At 44.8% G+C, this 21,741-nt stretch overlaps 1 protein-coding gene across 5 annotated transcripts in view; it reads right to left on the bottom strand.

Annotated features, from left to right (window-relative positions):
* RREB1 (ras responsive element binding protein 1) overlaps positions 1-21,741 on the bottom strand; it is a 178,234-nt gene that overhangs the window by 29,059 nt on the left and 127,434 nt on the right. For all 5 annotated transcript variants that reach the window (XM_036026522.1, XM_028511736.2, XM_036026524.1 and 2 more), the window contains 2 exons: positions 11,116-11,260; positions 10,431-10,567 (listed from right to left, as the gene is read on the bottom strand). In XM_036026522.1, the coding sequence (XP_035882415.1) occupies positions 10,431-10,567; positions 11,116-11,260 (282 nt within the window). The remainder of the gene's footprint in view (positions 1-10,430; positions 10,568-11,115; positions 11,261-21,741) is intronic.

The following is a 21,741-nucleotide window of genomic DNA, read 5'->3' as shown; positions in this document are numbered from 1 at the left end:
TGCTTCCCAGCTAAGATCAAGTTAAAGGAGGTCATCATCACCAAGCCCTTATTACATGAAATGGTAAAGGGACTTATCTAAGAAGAAGATCAAAAATATGAACAGTAAAATGACTCACAACTATCAATAACCAAACCTAAAAAAAAAAAACCCACAAAAAACAAAAACAAGCTAAGCAAACAAACAGAATAGGAACAGAATCATAGAAATGGAGATCACATAGAGGGTTATCAGAGGGGAGGGAGAAGGGAGGAATTGTGGGGAAAAGGTACAGGGAAAAGGAAGCATGAATGGTAGGTACAAAATAGACAGGGGAAGGTTAAGAATAGTATAAGAAATGGAGAAGCCAATGAACCTACATGTACGACTCATGGACATGAACTAAGGGGTGGGAGAGTGGGTAGAAGGGGGGTGCAGGGTGGAGGGGAATGAAGGGAGGAAAAATGGGACAACTCTAATAGCATAATCAATAAAATATATTAAAAAACAAAACAAAACATTAGAGGGTCCCTCTTAATAGGGCCATCAGAATTTGCTGCACTTCTACTGTAGCAATGAATTTTTAATAAGACTGAGTTTTCATCACATGTCTATCTCTTCCTCTATTCTCTAATTCAGTTTATAATCCCTCTTGTTTCTGGCTTCTAGGACAGAGGTTCACACATAGTAGGTGCTCAGTAAACACATACCAGAATAAACCAGTGTCAACCACAACACTGTGTCCTCTGTGGAAGGTAGGTGTGGACTGGCGGGGAGGTGGGCCCAGGGACCAGAGGCACTAGGCAGGGAAGTTCAAATTGTGTGACCTTGCAGGACTTATTTCATCTGCATTTTAGTTGCTTGCTATGTAAAATTTCACAAACACTCCTGAAATAAGAATCCCCTCATGACCTTGTTAAAAAATCACAATCCAACTAAGGAAGAGGCAGGCCTAGGAATCTGTATGTGAACAAGGACAGCAGGTGACTCATAGTTAGACAAGTTTGAAAAACAAATTATAGTGAGAATTAAGTGCAAGGATCTTGAACCTATAAACACCTTAAGCTACAAGCCTATGAGAGCTTTCCCCTTCTTTCTCTAAGCCTGTTTTCTTTCTCATTTGCAATATGGGGACCTTCCGAGCTCCTATGAATGAGATAACAAAATGATTGGAAAACTGCAAGGTGCTCTTACAGACTTAACCATTATTTGATATTGCTAGGAACAGCAACAACAAAAAGAAAAATCAGGAACAGCTCATTTCCTGGCAATCAGAGCAAAAGGAAAAGGCAGGAAAAATGGAATTTTTATTTCAAAAAGATGTATTCTCTCTTTTCACTCTCAAGAACTTCATAATCATTTCCACTACTTCTGTTTAATCTTGAGGTTCCTGGGGAGAAATGTGTGTTCTTCCTGGCCAACCCTCTGTCCTACGTAGAACACCTGCTTCCTTGTCACCCCGGCCACCCCACCTGGAGCCACAGCTCACCAAGGGAAGCCGGCACACACACTTGGAGCCTTCTAACAACGTCTAAATAAGGCCCTAGATCTACAGCTTCACACCTCTGTTTTCATGGGATTTGAACCAAGGGGCTCCTGTTTCACTTTTAAAAAGATATAGAATGTCATCTCACAAACAAGTTGCTTGAAAGTGGCAGAGAAAAAAAATCTGCTTTGAAACCAAAAGCACTTCACGAGGCTGGTTAAAAGGAAGACAAAAACACCCATAGAAAAACAATGCCTCTCCTCTCACACTGGGCACCTGCCGAGACATTCAATGAAACCGGTGTGGAAACCCATCACCCAGGAACATTGTGATCAGCCTTTGTCAGTCGGAGACACCCCGGTTCAACCAGCCCCCGCTCAAGGCCCCAGGAAGAAAGCTCTGCAACTTTGTTTCTGAGCAGCTCTTCAAAGACAATGAAGGTCACTGTAAATCTGTAAGCGAGACTGCTGGATGCAGAGCCGATGCAGGCATGGTTCTTGAGGTATTAGCTAGCCTTTCTTGGGGCTGTCTGTCTTCGTAAAGGTCACAGCCACTGGAGTCAGGTGGTCCTCACAACTCTCCCCTAGTTTGGGGGAATCTCTCAATTCTGCCAGAACTTGTGAATAGCACGACTGCCAAATATGTCAGTGGAGGACTATACTTAAGAGTTAGAGAGGGGAGCCCTGCAGGATGACTTCATTTTGCAAGAGGGACGACCATGTGCCAGAGTGAAATATTACAAACCCAAGAGGCTGTTTTCTGATTTTCTGGCAACAGAGATGGCCCTATGTGGGAAACTGAGGGTAACTTTTCCAAAATGGAAACTGACTGACTTCGCTCTCAGTAGGACAAATGCATTTGGGGAAAAGTGTGTCTAGTTGTACGATTTAAACAAATTAATAAAAGCCCATCGACTCTTCTGAAATCACAACTTGCTTCCTCTCTTTTTAAATCACATATGGAAATAGGTTACTCTAAGGAAAACAAAAATTCATCAGTGGAAAACCTGCAAAGGACAATTTGAGTAAAGGTGAGATTCCATACACACAGGGATGAAAGCTACTGTGGGCATTCAGCTCATCCTCAACCTATGAAAGGATGGTCACCTGCAAGTGAACACCAAATCATTCTGTTCATGCCAACAGTGCTTCTGTCCCCCAAGGCGTTCACCAGAGCTTATTTCACCCAGAAAGCTCCTGAGTTCCAGCACATGTTAGCAAACGCTTCTATGAGCGAGTATGAAACTTACTTTAGAATACTGAAACAGATTTTAGTACCCTCAGTCCCCCACATGTGACATCCCAGGCCTGGTCCTGCCTCTCGCAGGGCTGCCCCCTCGACGTGGTCCCTGTGACTGGGGCAGGGGATCCAGCAGCTCTGTTGGAGCGGGCGAAAATGAGGAGCTCGAGTTTTGGGGGCATGCACAGTTGAGCTCTCTTGAACAGCGGGGGGAAAAACAGCTGCTTGCACCTTATCTTGTCTCTTCCTCAGTGCCACTTGTAATGCCACTTAAGGGGCATGGGTAGGTGTGAAACACACACAGAAGAGGGTGAGTGGGGTCTGGGGGCAGGGGAGTGCTCCCAGGGAAGCATGGGTGGTGAGCCCAGTTTCACTGTGGCCCCAGGTATGGCAGGATGGGGGGACTGCCAATGCTAGGGGCTGGAGGGAGGCGCCCTGATCAGAAAAAGCCTTCGGCATATACTGGAGCCCTTCTTGTCCCTTCTCTTTCGGAAATCAAACAAAACAAACAAAATCCCACAGCACACGGGCTCTGAACTTAACATTGGCTGAGCTAAAAAGCACAATGTTACCATGGTAAAGAAGTCTGACTCCCACAAGAATGGCGAATGGCCTTGGTCCTGAAGCCACAGAGGGGCCTAATCTGCCAGCCAGGGCTGCACCTCTGCTTCTGGCTGCTGCAGGCAGAGGGACAGCAAGGTGAGGTTGGAGTAAGCCACAGCTGTTAGGCCAAAAAATAAGATACTCTTCTTTGTCAGCTGAAGGTTAGTCCTTTCAATTCTCAAAGGACTTTATTGCAAATTAGTGATGTTCTTGTTCACAACCAGATCTAGGACTAGTCTTAAAAAAAAAAAAAGTTAAAATTTTAAACTCACTGAATTGAGAACGGACATGTACCACAGCGTGCCTAAATGAGATGCCCTGATACCTGCTCTTCTTTTCCTAAGAAAATTGCATAATTCAGGGCTGGGGTAGAAATGCAGTGCGACAGATGTGCTACTCCAGTATGGGCATCCTGTGTAAGGAGTAAGGATGCCCATCCTGCTACTCCAGTAGGAGTGGCACCCTCAAGAATGGCACCTCTCCAGGAGGAGAGGAACCCTCATAGAGCCAGCAGTTTTGATGGCTCACAGTAGGACTAGCAAGAGTAACTGTCACCAATAAAGGTATCCGCCCTGATAAGCACTAACAAGCTTCCAGACAACACTCCCAAAGCTGTGAAATGGGCGGGAACATGTTTACACATCAAAGGTTAAGAGGCAGGCCTGAAGACAAGTTAGTTCATCAGCAATGGGATTTATAGAAGTGGAAAACAAGGCCACCAAAAAGCACCAAATGTTTTTTTTTTTTGCCCTGGCTGGTGTGTCTTGGTGGATTGAATGCTGGCCTGGGAACAGAAAGGTTGTAGGCTCGATTTCTGGTCAGGGCACATCCCTGGGTTGTGGTCCAGGTCCCAAGCTGGGGGCATGTGAGAGGCAACTGATCCACGTATCTCTCACACATTGATGTTTCTCTCCCTTTCTCCCTCCCTTCCCCTCTTTCTAAAAAAAAAAAAAAAAAAACAAACAAACAAAAAAAAAAAACAAAAAATCTTTAAAAAAAGCTTTACACACACACACACACACACACACACACACACACCTGTAGCTAAACAATTTTGGGATTAGCTCCTCCTAGTGCTTGTTACAGTAACATTTTATTCATCTGGTGACCTTAACCCTCCAGAACAAGATAAAAACCCCCAAGCCAACACAAAAGCTTCAGAGCAGCCCAAAGTGATAAACTTTGGGTGCTTGACTCTCATATCATTCTATCAAGTCTACCATTGTGGCAACTTAGGGACAGACAGATGACCCCACCATCAAGAAAGGGTAAAAAAAAAAATGATTTCTTTTATGCCAAACATATTTTTAAAAGAATGCTTTGGCAAATTTCAAACATCAGGGAATACACTTCTTTAGAATCTCAGGTTCCTCCAACAATCTAAGGAAAATAATGTGCAGTTCTATTATCAAGTCCCTTCAAGCTTTTAAATATCTGGCTTTCAACACAGGTGGATTACAAAATTTTGGTAGGTAGGACTCCAACTAAATGAAATAGCCACTCAGTTTTCCCAATCTTTACAAAAGCAAAACTAGATAAAAGCAGCTCTTTATAACAATAAAGTCTTAAAGGACGACCTGCTTTCATGTCTTCTGTGAAGTAAACAGTACCTGAGAGAAGTCCCGGGATGTGACTCCCCATTTCACTGGAATGGGGTACCCAAAGAGTGGCACAAAACCCTAGATTAAGTGTTGCAAGGTTTAAAATACTGAAAAGGACACATTCTAAATAACAGTGCCAAAGGGACATGTTCATTTGGCATCTTTACAGTTAAAGCCTGTCAATTGTCCCCTTCCCCCTCACAATGGTCTTGAAATCCATTTTGCAGATGGTGAAACTGAGTCTCAACTCACCAAGGCCACAGAGCTGCCAGGCAGCAAGGATGGAGCTAAAGGCATAATTCCTCCCTGCCACACTGCTACGCTGTCTGTTCAGAGGACAGTAATGTGCAGATGTCCAGCTCCTTCTCCAACCCATGCCACATTCTTGATGCCTGGACCCTGGACAGTGGCTGCACTGGGAGCCTTTCTGAGCACTAACAGCCCCAAGCAGCCAGCAGGCCAGGCACTGGTCATCAGAAACCTGTAAAGTATCTTGCTAAGAAAGCTGATGCTCACCCTGGCCAATTCCCCGAGATACTGGATTTCTTGCTCATTACAGTGTTTTAATGGAGAGACGGACATTCCTTTTTAAAAAGGGATTTCATGCTTCATTTTTCCTGCTGTACTTCTGGAGGCAAGAAGGGCTAAGTGCAAACAACCTCTCCCCAGAGCCCTGCCCAGCTCAGACATTCCTCTGCCCTCTACCCCATCCTCCCCTCCAGTCCTGTCCCAGCTGAGAACTGACATCCGACAGCTGCACTAAGCTCTCAGTTGCTGAGAGCAAGAGTGCGGGCCCTGTGACAGGGCCCTGACCAGTGGTGGGTGGCAGCCCGCCCTCCCCATGCCCAGGAATCTGCCAGGCTGCACGCCGTGTCCTGACACGCTGCACGGACTGTTCAACCAAACCAGTGTGGCATGATGCCCAGGCAGGTCTAGGGCTGGGGTGAGCCCAGAAGCTGGTGGCTGTCCCTGCCTGGCACAGCCCAGGTGACAGAGAGGATCCTTGGGCAGGGTGGAGAGGGGGTAGTCCTGACAAAGGTGTGTCCAGCTACCAGCCCCACTGGGAAGGAGGGGGAGAAGGGAAGTGTCCTCCCCACCCTCAGCCACTGGCATTGCTTTAAATCTGCTTCCACCTGGCCAAGCCTCAGACCCCTGAGACTCAAATACAAGATGCTGACAAGTATTCTGTGATCCCCTTTCCCTATTTTTAGAATGGTATTTAAAAGGTGTGGGACCAATGCCATGTGAATTAGTCCGAGGGTCTTCCTGCAGGTCACAGTGTGTGTGTGTGCAGTGCAGCAAAGGGAATTGAACACTCTGGAACACTTGAGAATCCCCCCTGTCAGAGCCCACCTGGGTTCCCTGTGTACTAACTCCTGGCAGATTTACAGGCATTGCATTCAAATGTGAAGTCACCTCACAGACAACCAAGACCCATAATTCAATCAGATGGAGGAGGGCCTCCACTGGCGGAAACGCAGGGAGCGCATCCGACGCAAAATGCCCAGGGAAGCTTTAGACCAACAGGAGGGGGCTCCCTCTGCTTGAACAATGGGCACTGTGTTCCCTGGACCCTGACTTCACCCCCCTTGCTTTGTTTTACTGCCTGTTTACTTGTTTTCTCACTGGTTCTTAAGGGCCCTGTCTCAAACATCACTTATTTTCTCAAGTCTAGTCAATTGCCTGACACATAATAAACATTACATTATTTACTAAAATGACTTAAAAATTATTTACTATCTCATCTCCTTCAATCAAGAAGCCATGTGAGATTAAACAATAACTACTGCTAAGTTTTGCCTCCATCTGCAGTCACACTGCCATGGTGACCATCCAGCTATACCTGTCCAGGCCCAGCCTCAGTCAGCCTGAGATAAGTCACTCAGACATAAGACCAAAGGCTTCCAAAGCAAAGCTGCTTGCTGCTTTGGAGCCTTCCATGTCTTGGGTGGGCTTGTCCTGCACCTGCAAGATGGGCTGCTGAGCACTTGCAACATGCTTGTTCAAACTGAGAAGGGCTGTGATCACACCACATACCCTGGACTGTCAAGACTTAGCATATAAATAAGAATGTAAAACATATTACTGACAATTTTTATATTGAACCTATGTTGACATTACATTTTGGATATATTGGCATAATCAACAAAACATGATCAATTTCATCTGTTCCTTTTAATTTTTTTTAATGTGGCTCCTAGATTAGCCCTTGCCGGGTAGCTCAGCTGGTTAGAGCATCACCCCCACATGTCAAGGTTGCAGATGTGATCCCCAGCCAGGGCGCACACAAGAATCAACCAATGAATGCAAAAGCAGGTGAAGCAACAAATTGAAGTTTCTCTCTCTCCCTTTCTCCCCCTCTCTCTAATCGATAAAATTTTTTTTTAAATATGGCTACTAGAAAATCTACAATGACATATGAGGCTCTCATCCTGTGTGGGTTGGCACTGACCTGCATTCCCACCCAGCTAACTTTGTTCATGGCAGTGTATGACCTGCTACTCTGTTCTATTCTTATAACCAAGCAAGACATTCAACACCCTGAAACATCCGTACACAGGGATGTCCTTTTTGCATCCACCTGCTTGCTGAACACTCTTGTCCATCACCTCTGATTCCACATGCCAGGTCTCAATAAGCCCTGTGCTTCTCCCTGTCTGGGGAGCTGTACAGAGGGGTGGATTTACTGCTGGTCATGCCAGGGCCCAGGCAATAACTAACAAGAGCTAGAATTGCTACAAGCGGCTTTGTGTCTTCCTGTTGTTCTTTGCTGACACTTCATTAATTTGAAACACAGGAGAATGGAGGACAACAGCCTCAGCATTTACACGTGTTTGGATTTCCAACACTTTTTATTAAGGAACAACGGGCATCTTGCCAGCTTTTGGGGGTGGGGGTTAGTGGCAGGAGAGAAGAGAAGCCAACAGCTGTTTTGAGTTACAAACTTTCTGCTTAAACTGGTAGTATCTATCCCACTGTGGTTCCGCTGCCTTTGGGGTTTGCAAATGGAGTTGGTGCCTATTTTAGCTCTGGGTTAACAAGCAATTTCTCCCACCAGCTACTGTCACAGTTCACTGCCTGGCTGGGTCCCACTGGCTCCTGCCTGCTCCATGGCCTCCTCTGATAGCAGGCTATTATGTGGAAAGTCAGAGCAGTCAGGAGAAAAGGGAAATTAACTATGCTCTGTAATCAGCTCCTTTTGGTTTCCAGACGTAAGACTCACCCCACCTAGCAACAGCCACTAGACAGGGGATGGCCTCATTGTCCCCCACAATGGAAACTAGGCAGCCCCTTCTTGTGGCCACTGCTGGGCACTATGGGTGCAGCACCCAGGAGTTCCATGGGAGGGAGGCCTGCCGAGAGGAGCTGACTCCCTGCCAGGCTACAAAACTTCTTTAGTCAACCCATCACCAAACAAAGAGCATTACTACTGAGAAGGCAAGGAAATCAGGCAGAACTTGAGTTTCAACAGTGCAGCCCATTGGTGGCCCTGGAGACATGGTAAATGAATTACCCACCAAACTGTACAGAATGGAACAACCAGTGTCCAGTGTGATTCCCTTCTCCATCCTCTCTGAGTAGCAAGCACAGCCTGTTGCTGGGGAAGCAGTTTGTCTAGAAGGCTCCATTCCAGGAGAACCCGTGCCCTCATGCAGGTTGGTCTTTAAGAAGGGGACACCTGGCCTTTGTCTCTCAGTGCTGTATACTGTGTTATGCAGGCTCCAGCCACCCAAAAACTTCTATGGAGAGTCAAATTATTTTCCCTGCGAGGCAGAATTATCTAGAAGGGGGCAAGTGCATGGTTCCTAATGACATGTGAACATAGATTAAAGCATGAAGTGAAATAAAGTTACATGAAGGAACTTAGAGGCTAGCAGTGTCTCTACCTTACAGTAGTGGGAGTTGAGGGTCCCATGGGCTATTCCTGCCTCTGCCCACAACTTGCCATGTGAGGCTCATCTGCTTGCTCAGGTCCTCTGTCTAGAGAACTATCTCAATATTCATCACCCACAAGCCCACATCCAGGGATGCTGTGGATGGTAATGAAGCCATGAAGTTAAGTTCCTGAATCTCTCAGAACTACAGGGCCTATAAGAGAAAGCGCCAGATGCTTTTTCTTGGTAAACAAAGAACTGTTTAAGAGACAGGTTTCAGAATCACAGAATTTAAGGCCTGAGAGGGAACACCAGGATTATCAGGTCCAGCTCTCCTTCAAGGTTCAGATGCAGCTGGTCAAGGTCCCACATGAGCAGAGACAGCACTGGGACCCAGGGTCCTGACAACCGGCCCATGCCCACTCCCACACATTATGCAATTTCCCAAGATGGGGAAGTTATGTAAAGACATTTTATAGCACTTCAACTGCTCAGCAGTTTAAACTCGTCATAAATCCTTTTTCCCCCAATGGAAAAATGTCAAGCTAATGTGACTAAAGATAATGATATTTCACACGGCTTTAAGTTATTGTACAATTAATTAGGCTTTTCCCTCAACACAGAAGTCTTCAGCTTGCTCAGACCTTCTCACTCTTAAGTCAAAACCAAACATGTACCTTCAGGAAGGAAATCTGGTCCACGTATCAGTGAGTCGCACACACAGGCAGATGCCCAGAGTTCTACACTCCCAAACTGTCTTCTGCAACCCAATGCTACAGCCATTTATGTGCTCGCCTTTGCCCTAGGTGACCCTGGTGGACGTGCCACTTTGCAGCCTCACACTGCACCAGTGGCTCCCGATGGTGCCTTGTTCTTTTCAATGCTCAAAAATTGTGGCACAGCATTTTAAAAATGGCAGTTTTATAGGAAAAGCTTCCAAGCCTACCTGCTCACTAAGAACACAGGACTTTCTGCCTGATATAAAAGTTCTCAGAGAAGGTAGGGATAAAAGCTGACTTCCATGCCCCCATAGCCCCATGTTCTGCTGGACAGTCATTACCATCCATGTTTCTGCATGGGAAGGCTGAGGATCAGAAAAACCAGAGTCAGCAAAAAGCTAAAACTGAGGTTGGACCAGCAGAACAATCACTTCCCTTTAGGTTGAATGCCTTGCCCAAAGTAGAACTTGGTGTCACACTAAAAGGCATTCTCTGGTCTGTGTCACCAGTCCAGTCCAGTGTAAACACCTACGGTTCCTATCCTTGCCACATACTCTTGCACAGCTAACAATTACTGCGTTGCAACACCTTTTGAGAAGACAGTATGTCTGCTGCCTAAAAGCCCCATGAGAGGAGACTTCCCATGCACGGGGGGCTAATAAGTGATGGCTGCATGGGCTCACCAGGGGTGAAGGAAGCAGAGTGAACCTCAGTGAACACACGCTGTGGCTACAGCCACCTCCTGCTGTACACCTTTCAGCCTGACTTCATACACCATTCTTAATGGCCTTACTAATGTCCTCATATCCAAGTTAAATGATTTTAGCCCAGTATGTAGTAATGACAAAAATAGAAATATCATCTACTAGAAAATACAGGAATGGAAAGAGTTTTCCAGAGTGCAGGTACATCCCACCCTTTCTCCTACCTTAGTGGGTTATCTGAGTGGGTCTCCATGTGGGTCTCCAGTCCATACTTGCAAGCAAACTCCTTGAAACATACTGGGCAGTGGAATACTTCATCAGCCTTCATCTTCAAGTCACCTGACTGCCCACCTTCTACCATCTTAGGGAAAAGGAAAAAGTGAAGTCATGAAGGAGGCTTCCCAAATGGGTTTGCTTCTGAAAGAAGCCTACTCAATCCAGAGGCTATCTAAAAGGAATGGGGTACCACCTCCTAGGTATTTAGGATACTACTGACCCAGCCCTTCATTCATGCAATACATACTCACTAAAAATACCATCCAACCCACCCTCTCTCATCCATTCAACACGTATTTACAGAGCACCCAGCATCTGATTGACACTGGGAATAAAAAAGTGAGGACAAAAGAGTCCCTAACACATATGAAGCCCCCATTCCAGCTAGGAAAAAAGAGAAGTAGAGGAGCAATGGAATGAGCTCTTCATTTCATCAGTGGGCTCAGCCACGGGGCTCCACAGAGAAACACACAGGCACTTTTTTTTCCTGTGGGCACCTTACAAAACAGTGGGGAAACAGGCCAAAAGCTTAGGGAGGATGGCTGCCAGGACCCCAAACTTCAAAAATAAAGACTAGGGGTATTTTGACCAGGAGTCCCGTGGTTGGGCACATCCAGGCTAGGAGCAGAGGACCTTTTTAGCAGGCGCTGGGTCTTCTTTCTCTGACTCGGCATCGTGACTGAATTTCCTTTTGGAGGACAGCCGCCTGCGCTTCAGCGGGGATGGAGGAGCGGCAGCTGCGGCACTGTTAGGGTCCTTCTCATGGATCTTCATGTGTCTGGAAAACACACACATACAATGTGATTTAGCAAAACACTGAGTTGATTTATTTCTTTTAAGTTTTTACATTTTATATTTAGGTGTTCATAAGTTTTCTTGAGAGATATGAAGTATAATTCATAGTGACTTCTCTCTTTTAAACACCTGTAACTTCCTTTAACCCTCTTAAATCTCTTGCGAGTGCTATTCAAAAATGTCACTTAATACTTTGTTGTCTGTTGGGAGACATTCATGAACTTCACTGGCACTAATGAGATGAAAAGAAACTATTTGATGATCTGTTCTTCTTGTCAGTTGGCCAAAATGTATTCAGTTGGCCAAAAAGTTCATTATTTTTTTTCCATAAGATGGTTCTAGTAGTGCTTAGTTGTCTTTAATGTCACTCAAAACAATTTTGTTAGACAGTATGGTAACAGCTATCATATCAACACGCATTAAAAAAACTTATTAGGACTTCTGGTCAAGATGGCAGCATAGGGAGACAAGGTTCACCTCCTTGCACAACGACATCAAAATTACAACTAAAATATGGACCCACCATCACTCAGAACCATCAGATATTGAGTTAAATGGAAGTCTTACAACTATGGAATTAAGGAAAGCACACCCACCCAGACTGGTAGGAGGAGTGCAGATGTGGAGCAGACTGGTCCCACAACCAGGTGTGGTGGATAAAAATTTGGAAGGGATATCTTGGGAGTGAACAGTCCCAGTCCCACACCAGGACCCCCAGACCAGGGTTCCAGTGCCAGGAAAGTAAGTCCCCAAAACTTCTGGCTGCAAAAACCAGTGGGAATTCAGTCAGTGGAAGAAACTGCTGGAGCCCCAAGGAGTTCTTCTTAAAGAGCCCACACATGAACTCACCTACTCAGACTCACTGCCTCTGAGCTCTAACACCAGGGTAGCGGCTTGAAAGGCACCAGTGGTATAGAGGGAGGAACTGAAGTGTCTGGCATCAAGAGGAGCAGAGGCCACTGTCCCTTTTCTAAACCCTTCTCTCTGTATTTGAGATTCCATCAACTTGGCTAACACTGTTTGACCTGACTTGGAGATCCCCAGAGACTACTTCCCATCCAACTTACAGGCCCACCCAAGCTGCTTTTCCATATGAATGGTCGGTCCTGGCTCAAACGCTTCCTAAATCCTATCAAACAAGCAACAGCTGTCTTCAGTGAGCCCCAGGCCTGGCATTAGCAGCAGACAGCCCAGATTCATAGCTTGGCTTGGGGTGGGATCTCCAAGCCCAGCACAAGTAGCAGCCATCTCAGATTGATTTATAGCTCAGGCAGGGTGCCCCAGGCAAAGCAAAAGTGGTGACTAACCTTGGCCTGCAGCACCCGGGAAATCTCAGGATTAGCCCACCGAGTGGACAGCTACAGACCATCCACCCTGCACCTGCACAGCTGATCCTCCACAGAAGGTGGGAGTGGGTGGTCAGTGGTCACAGCCAGTCCATGCAGCTGACTGGTCTGGGCAAATCCTTTGCATTGATCTGCCAACAGCAATCAAGTCTCCACTACAAGGAGGATGAACTCAGCGCACACAAAGGGCGCACTTTGAAAACCCAGTTTGGGTCATAGGAGAGGCTGTGCCAATGGACCTTATAGGACATCTACTTTATTAGGCCACACTACCAAGACACAGAGTCAAAGCAACTCTACCTAATACACAGAAACAAAGACAGGGAAGCTGCCAAAACAAGAAGACAAAGAAACATGGCCCAAATGAAAGAACAGATCAAAACTGCAGAAAAAGAGCTAAACAAAGTGGAGATAAGCAATCTATCAGAGGCAGAGTTCAAAACACTGGTTATAAGGATAAAACATTGCTCAAGGAACTTAGTGACAGCCTCAACAGCATAAAAAAAATTGAATCAGAAACAAAGGACACACTAATTGAAATAAAGAACAATTTACAGAGAAACAACCGAAGAGTAGATAAAGCTGAGAGTCAAATCAATGATTTGGAACATAAGGAAGCAGACAACAACCAATCAGAACAACAAGAAGAAAAAAGAACCCCCCAAAATGAGAACAGTATAAACAGCTTCTGGGGAAACTTTGAATTCTACTTGAAAAAACAGTGAAAGGAAACTTCCCTAGTTTGGGGAAGGCAGCAGACATGCAAGTCTGCAAGTCTAGGAAGCACAGAGTCCCGAACAAGATGTATGCAAAGAGGCCCACTCTAAGACATGTCATAGGTTAACCTTTGACTTTTACAATGTCAAAGGTTAAAGATAAAGAGAGAATCTTAAAAGCAGCAAGAGCCTTGGCTGGTGGATTGAGTGCTTGCCTGTGAACAGAAAGGTCACTGGTTTGGTTCCCAGTTAGAGCACATTCCTAGGTTGTGGGCCAGGTCCCCAGTTGGAGGTATGTAAGAGGCAACCAATCGATGTTTCGTTTGCACATTGGTGTTTCTCTGCCTCCCTCTTCTCTATCTCTTCCCCTCTGTCCAAAGATAAATAAATACAATCTAAAAAAATTTTTTGAGAGAAAGGAAGTTAGTTACCTACAGGGGAGTTCCCATAAGACTATCAGCTGATTTCTTAAAAGCAACTTCACAGGCCAGAAGGGACTGGCAAGAAATACTTAAAGTAATGAACAATGGAGACCTACAGCCAAGATTGCTCTACCAGCAAAGCTATCATTTAGAATCAAAGGGCAGATAAAGTACTTACCAGACGAGAAAAAATTAAAGGAGTTTATCACCAGCAACCATTATTATATGAAATGTTAAAGGAACTTAAGAAAAAGATCAAAATTATGAACAGTAAAATGGCAAAAATACGTATGTATCAACAATTGAATCTAAAAAACAAACTAAGCGATTAACAACAGAAACAGAACCAAGAGAATCATGGATACAGAGAGCTTTTTGATGGTTGCCAGATAGGAAGGGGCTGAGGGGGAGTGGGTGAAGAGGTGAGGGGATTAAGAAGTACAAATAGGTAGTTACAGAATGGCCATGGGGATATAAAGTACAATAAAGGAAATGGAGCAGCCAAAGAACTTACACTTATGACCCATGGACATGAACAATGGTGGGGGCACTGCCAGAGAGAGTGGGTGGTGATTGGTGGAAGAGGGCAAAGGGGAAAAAATCAGGAAAACTGTAATAGCATAATCAATAGAATATAATAAAAAAAATGAAAACATCAAAATTGGCGATTTTTTGTGTAGCTATTTTAATATAAAGATGGAAGAAAAAAGTGACATTTTTAGCATATTATGCTTTATTATTTCAAGAAAGGTAAAAACACACACACAAAAAGAGTTTTGTGCAGCAGATGGAGAAGGTGCTGTGACTAACCAAACATGTCAAAAGTGATTTGTGAAGTTTTGTGCTGAAGATTTCTCACTGGACAATGCTCCATGGTTGGGTAGACCAGTTGAAGTTGACAGCGATCAAACTGAGACATTAACTGAGAACAGTCAACATTATATTATGCAGGAAAGAGCAAACATACTCAAAATATCCAAATCACTTAAGTTACTGATGAAAATAAATAATGTGTTCCACTTTATGGAAAAAATCATACAGACTTTTTGGCCAACCCAATACTACAAGGTCTGGCACAAATAATGCCATTTCTGACATTTTAAGTGAAATATTCAGATTAAAACTATAAATTATTACAGCTATATTATTACCCTACCAACCATACTCAAGCAGGCAGTTACTTCTGCCAGACCCTGTATTTTTAGGACACATAATTCTATAGAATAAAGAATTCCCAGATACCACTAGTTCATAAAATAAGTAATCACTCTGTATTTGCCCCCATAACCGACCCTACCTCTACCAGTACTGTGTGTTCTCTCTCTTCTGCCTTCTGAAAAAAGTTGGGGGGCAAATTTGAGAAGTGCTGACTGAAAAAATATCTGGGTTGCTTAGTAAGACCCAAAAGCCTTTCCATGTTGTCCATGTAGTATTACATGGATTAACAGCTCACGGAAAAAGTTGGGACAATAAAGTCAGTAGGTTACATGCTGCAACCTTGTCATCTATGAGACGAGGAATATACATATTACAGTAAAGAGTTTTATGGGTTCCAGAAAGAGAGTTTTATGGACACTTGATTTAAAGTGACCTAGCTTGACAAGTTCTAAACAAACATCCTAAGAATAAGATCCCAAGACGTATAGGGAAAGGAAAAACATTACAAAGATAGTCATTTCCTTGCTTTGTGACATAAAAGGTTTAGTTTTCCTGATGACAATCATCAGCATCATCATCATCTTTGACTGGGGTTAAATAGCCAGATGTCAGAAGGTAGCCATAGCTTCTTATAAATAACTTTTACAAGATTATTATATTGGATAAGCTCTCAGGAATGGGAAGAATAACCAAGTTTTCATAAACTATCCTGTCACACTTGTAAAAAGAAGCTCAGCCCTGGCTGGTGTGGCTCAGTGGTTTGACTACTGACCTGTGAACCAAAGGGTCGCCAGTTAGATTCCCAGTCAGGGCACATGCCTGGGTTGCAGGCCACGTCTCCAGTAGGGGGCATGCAAGAGGCAACCACACATTGATGTTTCTTTCCCTCTCTTTCTCCCTCCTTTCCCCTCTCTCTAAAAATAAATAAATAAATAAATAAATAAAACCTTAAAAAAAATCTAAAAAAAAAAAAAGTAGTTCAGCTGATTTTCTGCTGGGCCATCTTCAGAGAAGACAGGATGAAGATGAAAAGGCAAAGAAGCTGGTGAACCAGACGCAGCAGCAATATAGGCTCTCAGGCCACCGTCTCAATGACAACTAAGGTAGAGTGCCTTTCCCTCACATAACCTTGCCCTGTGATACCTGTGAGTCCTTGTTGCTGAGCCTGTGGAGGTTAAGATGCTGACCTCCCCTGTTCTGGTTCTACAGACACATTCAAGAAGATTAGCCCCTGCTTAAAGAGCACCAGCCCAACCTTCCACAGCAGGTTAGATGTGGCCTAACCCTTGAGGAAATGGGCCTCAGAGAAGGCGGCTCAGGTCAAATCTCTGTCCTCCTAGGGGGAATTGGTGTGGGGGAGCAGAAAGATCCAGTGGGACAGAATGGAAAGGAATCCCAACCATAATGCCCACATCCACAGAGTTCTTGCTTAGATTATTAGGAAAGGATGCTTTATCATTAGCTCTAGGTCACCTAAAGCCTTGAGAAAGTTATTGAAAACAAATAGCCTTATTCTAAGTCCCTGCTGCATTCTAAGGTTACTTATGGAGATCATCAGTGTTTGGAGGGGAAAAAGAAAGGCTGGCAAGTTTCTTTGACATTGAATGTACCGCACATTCTAACTTTAAAGAAGTAAACAAATTTTTCCATAGCATCTAAGAATTGAGGAAGTATGATAATACTAAGGGATGCAAATTAATATGAAACCTACCCTTTTGGTAAATAACTCGAATACCCTTTTCAACAGTCAGTAGGTTATTTGTGCAGATGAACATGAGGCTACAACAACCTGTGAGAATACTGCAAACCAAAGGTTGTCAGTTGTTCACTAGCTCATGTCAAGTTACACCTTTTTTATCATGATACTACCACTTGCAAAATGGTATTTTATTATCTAGTTACTAGGATTTACAACAAGTTGTTTTCACAGAGAGAGGAAAAAGAGGGACTAGGGCTAGCACTCAGTATCAGGTGGGAAACTGACACAGATTATGATTTCCATTTTGCAGATGAAGCTGTTGAGGTGTGGGGAGGCTGACATACCCAGGGCTTCACGACTGGGACGGGATGGACCTCAGTGTGCCAACTCGAGTCCATGCCTTCCCTCCAGATTTGCCTCCTAAGGCCAAACCTCTGGATCTGTGTTCTGGATCATGAGCTACAATCTTAGGGCTCCAATATGAGCTGGGACACTTCCTTTCTGAGCGACTGTGGCCCAAGGCCTAGCAGCTGATAGTAAACACTAACAAAACTTCAACTGGGAGTGAAGGGTCCAAGGTCAGGCAAGAACATTCCCCACCTCCAATCCTGCCTGTCTTATTCTGAAAGAAAACACACACACACACACACACACATCAAAACAAAACAAACCCCAAACAACAACAAAAAACACCAACCCCCCCCCCCCCCACCAAAAACACCCTCTCCCCAAAAATGGGACTTCCCTTGAACTGCATTGCTGTCAAAGGCAGGGAGAGGAGAGCAGATTAGAGCAGTCTTGAGGGGTTGGTGGCAAGTATGAGGCTGCCAAACACATCCACCCACTTCTGTTTTTGGACTGAGACCAGTTGGAACCCCAGGTTCGAAGCTCCAGCAATATCCATTCTAGGGTTAAGTCTTCAGTTGCTGGCTAAGACACTGGGCATTCCCAATCTGTCCTTTCAGCTACACGGGGGCCAACAGCTGCAGGCTTCAGGCAGCAGTAGAGCTACCAGGGTTGGGAGCTCCAACCATTTCTGGAGTTGACTGTGCTCTGTGGTCAACAATGCTCCCCACCTGACCCCTACTCTCCTTCCCTGGCCTCTAGCTGTCCATTTCTTCCCATACCCTCACAGGAGGTGGGGTGAATCACCATGAGCCGGTCATGGCCTCTCTCCCACAGAACATGGCCAAAACAGAGTGGAAGGCTTGTGTCTGTCTGTTTTTCTCTCAGGTTTTATTTCAAGGGTTAGTTTATCTAATTTCCATGTGCCCTAAGAATCAATAAATTACAATGAACCTCAGAACTGGAAGGGAGCTGGGATGATATCCAACTTCCCACTCAGCACAGAAAGTCCTCTCCCATTTTTTTTTTTTTTGGTATAAACACACATTTAGTTCTGACTGAATACTTCCAGCCACTAGGACTTATCCATTTTCAGCACTGCTCATTGTTAAAGTCACCTTCCCAACCTTGAGTCAAAAATTACGTCTTTTCTTTAAATGTCTATCTGTCCTCAGGGGCAACATAAAATCAGTCTACATTCTCTTATACATGGCAGCTCTTCCAGTGGTTTGGGATGACAACTGCCTTTCTCCAAAATGTCCTCCAAATTGAACAACTCCAGCTCCTTTAGCCAGCTCTCCCAAGCTAAAGCTCAAGTCTGTTAATTATACCAATCACTGTTAACCTTGGAGTACTCTCCAGCTGGTGACTGCCCTTCACAAAACGTTGGATCAGAAGTGAAGAGCAATTTGGATGTGGTCTGAGTGAAAGCCACAGGGCCAGGACCACCTTCCAGCAGCTCTGTAAACAGAGCTGGGGTTTCCCTATGCGTGTTTCACAGCAACATTACATCCTCAGTTCATAAGAGCTCCGTGATTTCTTCATTCAAACTGCTACCAAGCCATGTCTCCTCCATTCTGCACATGAAGTTACCATTTTTTCACACTTTCCAGATGGGCAAGAATGAGAAATATGTAATGTTGGTATGGCGAAGTATACTACTCTGCAATAACCCCTTGATGGCACATAGTAGGTAGTCAATAAATACCTGCCAAAATGGCTGAATGGATAAACAAACTAAGGATTAAGTGTTGAATCACTGAATGGAAGGAAGGATGAAGTAAATGCAGAAAATCTGTTCCACTTCCAGCATCACTATAACATACGTCCTCAGTTTCTAAGACAGCTAATAATTTGCTTTACTAGGATTTACTGTGAGCAAACCTGATATGAAACTGTAAACAGTGCAGTACTGAAGAGACTTTAATGAAAAACACCCCAACTGTGAACACTCAGGACACATGCTGGTGTTTTCTCTATTGGGGTTAATCTGTGTTTAGACATTCAAAGCTATACCTACATTCACAGTAGAAAGGAATTACTGTAAATGCAAAGCAAGCATCTGCTTTTTGCATAAAATTCTAGAATTTTCTTTTAGAGGCATGCCACTTCAATAGTAGCAATCCTGCCACACTGTGGTCTAAGGAAGGAATTTTATCAGAACTCTTTCAGGAGTCAAGTGAAGCTTTCTCCCATTCACAGCACCCTGAGGAGCTTTCACAGCAATGACTCAAAACTAATGTTGCATGTTAGGGTAGTCAGTGACACAGGCTGTGAAAGAATTCACAAAGAAAAGAAAGTGCACAGAATAAAGTTTTCATACACTTTCTTCTCTTTGTGAATTCTTTCATAGTCCACGTCACCAATCACCCTAACGCCGAAAATGTTTCTTGAACTAGGAAAAAAGTCTGAGTACTTTCTAGCACTGATAGGAGCCTACTTTGAATTTTGGGATGGATGCTGATTTTCAACACAAAGTTTACTCCAGTGGATATAATCATTTCTTTCCTAAAATGTGAAAAGATCCGTTGTAGCTAGGCAAGGCTGTCTGTGAGAATAAGGAATGTATCAGAGCTAAACCAAATACACCTTGTACAAGAGTAATTCAAAGGACACAGATCCATTTCTAAAGCACATCCCTCCCTCCTTCCCTCCCTCCCTGAACTTCCCGATTTCCAGCTCCACAAAGGTAACTCTGCTGACCTTTCTTAGGTATGCAAATCTGTCGACCTGGGAATAGAAGTAAACTCGTGACCTTTCAAGCACTGGCTTGCTCTGAGAAGCAAGCAGGAGTTGGGATATATGAAAAAAAAAAAAAGCAAATATGGGTGGGAAGATGGGAAGGAGACAGAAAGACCACGTGATGGCAATGAAGGCTTGGGGCAGTCGGAGTGTGAGACATGCAGATGCCATATTCTGGTTCTACCATCTAGTAACCACGTAGACTGCCTAAGTTACTTCGGCAACCTCAGCTTCAGTTTCCACATCTGTAAAATGCCCTGGGAGAATACAACCCGTCTCCTACAGGAGCAGTTCCCAACCTTTTTGGCACGAGGGTCTGGTTTCATGGAAGACAGTTTTTCCACGGACCAGGGTTGGGGGGATGGTTTCGGGGTGATTCGAGGGCATTACATGCGCTCACTTCCTGCTGTGAGACCTAGTTCCTAACAGGCCCAGACCAGTACCAGCCCATGGCCTGGAGGTTGGGGACCCCTGTCCCAAAGCACTGGATTTCAAATTACGGTCCTCCGACCAGCAGCATCAGCATCCCCCAGGAGCCTGTTACAAAGGCAAGTTCTCAGGCCTGACCCCAGTGTCCTGGGTTTCCACAAGTCCTCCAGGTGATACTCAAGTGTGAAGGCCAACGGATGACAGGGAAATTCTAACCCTTCACACTGTTCACAGATCTGGTTAACTTTCTGACTAAGACGCTGACATTTTTTGGACATAAGCATTAAGCTTCTCCCAGGGTCACCAGTAGTCCCTACACATGTTTACCAAGTACAAATACGTAACAAAAAAAGTTGCAGTTTAACATTCATAAAGTTGTTTTCACGGTAAAATCTTTTAGAAAACTCTCAGCTAATAGAAGATATCCTCAAGGCAAGTCCCAAACACTCTTCAAGTGTTCCTGTATCTAACTTACATGTGAAGGTCAAACCTCAGGAGAGATTTACATATTTCCAGCATTTACCAACTTTTCAGTCTTAATTTCCTCATGGATTTTATTTACCTAGAAGCTGAATTATTTGATCATCTGAGTGAATGGCATTACAAAAAAAGGTCACTCTTTCAGGACACGGGACACAAACCGTACACAAATAGTAGTCAGCACTGTTCGGGGCCCACAGACTGAGTGAGGTCAACAGGTTCCAAACAGGTTTTCACAGCCTGGTTATGGGCATATCCCCACTCCTACCTGTACCCTGTGCTACCTTTGCTTTCCCAACAAAGAAAGCCACGTGACAACCAAAGAGAGAATGAACGAGATTTGAAAGCATCACAGCTCTGCAACCTATGTTTTGAACCAAAGAAAAGAAAGCCCCCAGAAAGGTTTGTGTATGTTTCTGTAATAGATGTGCAGGAAGGGGGAGGGGAGGGGAGAGGAAGGGAGCTATGATACTTGTAAAGTCATTGGAGTCCTGTGCACCAAATGAGGGGCTGGGTAGTGAAGACGGAGGTGTACACGGGGCCAAGGACAGGATGGCAAAGCATCAACCCAGCCTTTCCCAGTGTGGCCCCACCTGTGAGCTCAAAGGCACTGTCTAGTAATTTGGGTGTTGTTCAGGTTCACTCATGCTTATCCAGAAGGCAGGTCACACCAGCTCCACCTGGGTGAGGAGGAAGGCTGGACAACAGTGTAAGCAGCCTTGCTGACCAAGGAGAGAGCATGCTCAGAAAGATCTTGAAGTCAGCTTAGTGTGAAGTGCCTACCTCAGGGAGGCGTTCCTGCTGTCTGCAGGTCAGCTATGGGGATGCCTCCACCAGGCTGTTCCCAAGGCTGCGGAGATGCTGTGCCCACCTCAACATAAGCCAGTGAGAGCCCATGTCCTCTGACACAGGCGGTGTGACTAGCACAGGCCAGGATGAAGGGGAGATTTGCATCTTGGTCTTGATATTCAAGTGTATTCCTGTTGCCTTTGCCTACACTCAGGCAGATGATGAGGGAGGTGTCTAAAAGACCATGTCCCACATGTTGCCTTGTTGAATGCAGCCTGACTCTGGTGGTACCATCAATGGAAACTGCATAAAAAGTTAAGGAGTCTTAATTCAAAGTA

Source organism: Phyllostomus discolor, chromosome 5 (assembly GCF_004126475.2).
Source record: "Phyllostomus discolor isolate MPI-MPIP mPhyDis1 chromosome 5, mPhyDis1.pri.v3, whole genome shotgun sequence".
Classification (NCBI taxonomy): domain Eukaryota; kingdom Metazoa; phylum Chordata; class Mammalia; order Chiroptera; family Phyllostomidae; genus Phyllostomus; species Phyllostomus discolor.
This window is presented reverse-complemented; position numbering and strand designations above follow the sequence as displayed.